Source organism: Hakea prostrata, chromosome 1, assembly GCF_041222555.1.
Source record: "Hakea prostrata isolate BN-2017 chromosome 1, UWA_Hpros_2, whole genome shotgun sequence".
Classification (NCBI taxonomy): Eukaryota; Viridiplantae; Streptophyta; class Magnoliopsida; order Proteales; family Proteaceae; genus Hakea; species Hakea prostrata.
The window spans coordinates 46,950,376-46,956,474 of NC_142600.1; the positions used below are offsets into that span (position 1 = coordinate 46,950,376).

A 6,099-nucleotide genomic window follows, 5' to 3' on the forward strand; every position below is an offset into this window, starting at 1 on the left:
GACTGATTGGTCTACTGCCCCATCTGACCAATGAGTCGACCAACAGAGACTGTAGCCTTCAAAAATCAGAATTTTTAGAATATGAATCCGAATTTGGTGGTTCAAAAGGGTACAAAATAAGGGGGAAACTTTAAAGGAAACATCTAAGTCTATAGAGGACAACAAACCATTAATCAAATCAAGTTTCCAGGTCACAACTCAGGAACTAGAAAGTTAACCTAATTAGGTTAAACATAGATTATGAAGGAAAAATATAATATGGATCAAAGGTAAATAATTAGAGGATGATAGGATACAATTCTAGTAAAGAAAACACATTGATTGGATGTTAACAGGGTCAATAACCTATATCCAAGAAATTAGGGTTTCACCCTTTTTGGCTCCCATGAAAAAGGTTGAGATTGCAGGAGGGAGGGAATTGATGATAGGCCAATTACAACAAGAAGAATTAAAGAATATTGAATTTAGACCAACCTCCACAATACCCATGAGGTTCTCATGACGACCACACAAAGTTAGGGTTTCAAGGGTTAGGGTTTCCAGGATTCAATTGGCAAGGGTTGAGATCATGATGATGATCATGGATCTCAGCGAACATGATGAGATCATGGAATAGATGGTTGCAAGAATGCAGGATAGCTTGAGTTCTTGCGAGATATCAACCAAGGATGCAAGGGAAACGATTAGATTAGGGTTCTAACTCGTTCCAGAGGCTTAGGAGGCAGATGAGGCAGAGTATTCCCGAGATTAGACTTAAATAGAGTAGCCACGATTTAAATTTCAAAAACAGAATCAATTGGTCGATTGATTGGTCGACTGGTCCAATCGACCAATGAGTCGACCAATCAGAACAACAACTTCAAAACAGGGAATTGAAGGCTCAGATCAAGTCCAAACATCAAGGGGTTTTGCACACACCTAAAGTGACATACCTAGTAGGTAGAAATGCCTTCGAACCAATACAGAGAGCACTCCAAGTCCATCAACTAATCCAATCTTCATCAGTGTGCAGTTTCCATAGAAGGGACACTGACATCCATACTTAAGGATTCCACTCCAGCCATCAAGTCTTCAACTGAAATGGTGTCACGATCCAACAGCCAGCTGGCCCTCTCGTGGCAAGAACCAGACCAGCCAGGGACATAAACCGTCCAACATATTTGAGGGATTATACCACTTAGTAGAATTCTCTAGAAACCATGTAACCACCTGTCAATTTCTATAAGATAGTGGAATACGGAATGATAAGCATGGAAAATTTCTTTTATCCTGTCTTCTCTCTCTCTTCGTCCTGCTCTCGTTCTTTCTCTTTTCCTCTGTTTCTCTTCTAATTCTCATCTATTTCTGACTGGTTTCTCAGATCTAGATCGAATTCAATTGTAGCGTGACATTGGTTTGACCTGCCGGATATGGCCGACGGCACTCGATTTCGAGTAATGGATGAGAATTTGAAACAATTAAACACGGTAACTGCAGAGCAAGGAACGGTACTTACCACAATGCAGGCATCCATGGAGGCACAAAGGAATACCCTGGACCAGCAGAGGGAGACGATGGCACAATTGGTGGCTCAAGTGATGGCTCTAAGTGGACAGGTGACACAAGCGATACGGGGATCAGCAGCTCCAGCAACATCTTCTGCTTCTGGTAATTCTCGCCCATCTGGATTTGATTTTCCCCTAGCGATCCCAGCAAAATCCGTTCGATTGGATTTTCCCCGCTTCAAAGGTCACAACCCCACTGGATGGATCTTCAAGGCTGAGCGTTTTTTTGATTACCATGCCATTCAAGATGAACAGCGGCTATTGGTGTCCTCTTTTCATATGGATGACGTCGCGTTAGATTGGTTTCAATGGATGTATCGTGATAAGAGATTGCCGAGTTGGGATGTGTTTGCTCGTGCTTTGGAGAAACGATTTGGACCTTCAGCTTATGAGGATCATCAGGCGGCACTCTTCAAATTGATGCAACTCACAACCGTTGCTGAATACCAGAATAGATTTGAAGCATTATCCAATCGAATTACTGGGCTGCCTGCCGCTGCATTAGTAAGTTGTTTTGTTTCAGGCTTACGATCTGATATTAGAAAGGAAGTATTGGCGTTTCGCCCAACTGACATGAATGAAGCTATTGATTTAGCTAAATTACAGGAAGCCAAACTTGCAGAACCCAGGTTCTCAGATCCCAAACGAACTTATTTGAGGCCACTACCCATCTCCACCAAACCGCTTCCTTGCCTATTAAACGATTGACTGCAACCGAAATGCAACAGAGAAGAGAAAAGGGTCTTTGTTTTAATTGTGACGAGAGATTCGTTCCTGGCCATAAATGTAAGATCAAACAACTTCTTCTGCTTGAATGTGAAGATGAGTGCGATTTTCATGGGGAAACAAGGTGTGATAGTGAACCTGAGTCTGCTATTGATACGAATGAGACGGTGGAAGAATTGTCCTACCATTCAATGAATGGAATTCCATCGCCCACCACCATTCGTTTCACAGGCTATATACAGGGACAGCCGATTCAAATATTAGTGGATGGCGGGGCAACCCACAGTTTCATTCAGAGTCAAGCAGCACAGCGTTTGGGATGTGTTGCAGAAGCAGTCCCTCACACCACAGTCATAGTGGGCAGCGGAAATCGCTTAACATGTGAAGGCTTGGTAAGAAAACTACCATTACACATTCAATCAATTTCATTTGAGGTAGATGCCTATGTTTTGCCAATTTTTGGTGCAGACCTGATACTCGGGGTTCAGTGGTTGGCCCAATTAGGGCTTGTTCTTTTTGATTATCAAAATTTGACCATTGAATTTCACCACATGGGCCACCCAGTAACACTACAAGGAGACCTTCGCAAGACACCATCTCAAATTATGTATCATGGATTGTGCAAGATGGTTAAAGCCCAATCAGAAGCAATATTTTTTAAATTAGAAATGGAGGAACCCGATAAGTCCACAACTGAGCCCATGAGCCCAGAACTACAGAAGCTTTTAATGTTGTATACTGAAGTGTTTACAACACCCAAGGGTCTCCCACCACCAAGGGCACATGATCATGCCATCCACTTGCAGCCCCAGACCAATCCAATTTCGGTTCGCCCATACAGGTATCCACATTTTCACAAATCTGAAATTGAAAGGCAAGTATCCGAGATGTTGGCATCCGGAATTTTCCGCCCTAGCACTAGTCCTTATTCTTCACCAGTTCTTTTGGTAAAAAAAAAAAGATGGCACATGGAGATTTTGTATTGACTACCGGGCCTTGAACGCGGTAACGGTACCGGATCGCTTTCCGATACCAACCATTGAGGAATTATTTGATGAGCTATATGGAGCACAATTCTTTTCCAAACTCGATTTGCGGTCAGGTTATCACCAAATTCGGGTACGGGTGGAGGATGTTCCAAAAACCGCTTTTCGAACACATGATGACCACTATGAATTTCTGGTTATGCCTTTTGGGCTCACCAATGCCCCGGCCACATTTCAAGCCATGATGAATGAGGTATTCCGACCATTTTTATGCCGCTTTGTTCTAATATTTTTTGATGATTTGTTAGTTTACAGTGCTACATGGGAGGAGCATATACAACATCTTACATCAGTTTTGGACACATTGAAAACTCATGAGCTATTTGCCAAACAGTCTAAGTGCTCTTTTGGACAAACATCTGTTGCATATTTGGGTCATATAGTTTCAGCCCACGGTCTGGCAGTGGACCCCAACAAAATTGAAGCTATTTCTCATTGGCCCACTCCACAAGGCCTTCGGGATGTACGGGCTTTTTTGGGCCTCACGGGCTATTACAGAAAATTTATAAGGGGTTATGCTCAAATCGCCACTCCATTGACAAATTTACTCAGAAAAGGGGCCTACCAGTGGACCCTTGAAGCTAATCAGGCATTCAGCAAATTGAAGTAACAACTGATTCGGGCTCCAATATTAGCCTTGCCAGATTTTTCCCAGCCGTTCACGTTGGAGACGGATGCATCCGGAGTTGGCATCGGAGCAGTCTTAATGCAGCATAGTCACCCCATTGCCTTCTTCAGTAAGAAATTATCAATGCGATTACAAGCAGCGTCAACATATGTAAGGGAGATGCTCGCTATAACACAATCTGTTCGGAAGTGGCGACAGTATCTTTTGGGTAGAAAGTTTACTATTCTGACCGACCACCACAGCCTCAAGGAGCTTACAACCCAAGTAATTCAAACCCCTGAACAACAATTTTGGATGGCAAAATTAATGGGATACCAGTTTGAAATACTTTACCGGCCAGGTAAGGAAAACTCCGCAGCAGATGCTCTGTCACGAGTCTCTGAGTTCATGGCAATTTCTGTCGCTACCCCTAATTTTCTGGATCAAATTAAGGCTGCCATATCCAACTCTGCTGAATGTCAAACCCTTTGCAATGAATTACACCGCCAACCAGCTCTATGTCCTGGTTACCTTGAGCGTGATGGATTGTTGTATTTCAATCAACGCTTGGTTATCCCATCTGACTCTGACCTACGTCATCAATTCCTCAGAGAATTTCATTCTACTCCTAGTGGCGGACACGCCGGCTACCTTCGCACATATAAACGCCTATCAGAAAATCTTCACTGGAAAGGGATGAGGAAAGACACCAAAGAATTTGTTGCACATTGTTTAATTTGTCAGCAGGTTAAAACGCTGCAAGTTTCTCCAGCAGGTTTACTCCAACCCTTACCGATTCCAGAACGCGTGTGGGAGGAGGTTTCCATGGATTTTATCACTGGTCTCCCACCGACTGCAGGGAAGACGGCTATTATGGTCATCATCGACCGTTTAACTAAATATGCTCATTTCACTGCCTTATCATCAAACTACACCAGCTATAAGGTGGCCGAAGCTTTTATGAATGATGTCGCCAAGCTCCATGGCATCCCACGATCGATTGTGAGTGACCGTGATTCACTTTTCCTTAGCTCCTTCTGGCAGGACCTATTTCACTTACAGGGCACCACCCTCTCGATGAGCTCTGCCTATCATCCCCAGAGCGATGGACAAACAGAAGCCTTAAACCGTTGTCTGGAAAATTATCTTCGTTGCTTTGTAAGTGATGAGCCCCAACAATGGCCGTGGTTCCTCGCTTGGGCAGAATATTCATACAACACCTCCCACCATTCTTCCTTGGCTTGTACACCCTTTGAGGCATTGTATGGACGAGCTCCACCAACACTGGTTCAATACATCCCCAATTCCTCTTCAAATGTGGCAGTGGACTCTGAGTTGCAAAATCGCGACAAGTTACTCCGCACCCTCAAGGAAAATCTCCGCCGTGCTCAAAATCCAATAAAATCGCAGGCTGATCGCAAACGAACTGATCGCGAATTTAACACAGGGGACACGGTCTTTGTGAAACTTCATCCTTATCGCCAGATTACCGTCGCCCGTCGTTTGAATCAGAAGCTATCCCGGCGTTATTATGGGCCGTATGTGATTCTTCGCCGTATAGGGAAGGTGGTGTATGAACTACAACTTCCAGTGGGCTCTAGGGTGCACCCAGTTTTTCACGTTTCCATGTTGAAACTCTGTTTTGGTGATCCGACTTCCTTCACAGAGCTCCCTGCCGATCCTTCATCACCGCTGCAACCTAACACTATCCTCAACAATCGCAAGGTTATCAGGGGCGGAACCACTGTTGCTCAAGCTCTGATCCATTGGCAAGGCTTACCTCCAGAAGAAGCCACCTGGGAAGATATCTCGCAGCTTCGCCAGCAATTTCCAGCACTCAACCTCGAGGACGAGGTTTTTTCTGCAGACCAAGGCAATGTCACGATCCAACAGCCAGCTGGCCCTCTCGTGGCAAGAACCATACCAGCCAGGGACATAAACCGTCCAACATATTTGAGGGATTATACCACTTAGTAGAATTCTCTAGAAACCATGTAACCACCTGTCAATTTCTATAAGATAGTGGAATACGGAATGATAAGCATGGAAAATTACTTTTATCCTGTCTTCTCTCTCTCTTCGTCCTACTCTCGTTCTTTCTCTTTTCCTCTGTTTCTCTTCTAATTCTCATCTATTTCTGACTAGTTTCTCAGATCTAGATCCAATTCAATTGTAG

General features: G+C 44.0%; 1 protein-coding gene across 1 annotated transcript; it reads left to right on the forward strand.

Annotated features, from left to right (window-relative positions):
• Window positions 1–2,263: 2,263 nt before the first annotated feature.
• Window positions 2,264–3,926, forward strand: LOC149029049 (uncharacterized). Its single transcript, XM_089141506.1, has 2 exons — window positions 2,264–3,111; window positions 3,572–3,926. Exons 1-2 carry the CDS (start codon window positions 2,264–2,266, stop codon window positions 3,924–3,926), a joined length of 1,203 nt encoding a protein of 400 aa, XP_088997632.1.
• Window positions 3,927–6,099: the final 2,173 nt, after the last annotated feature.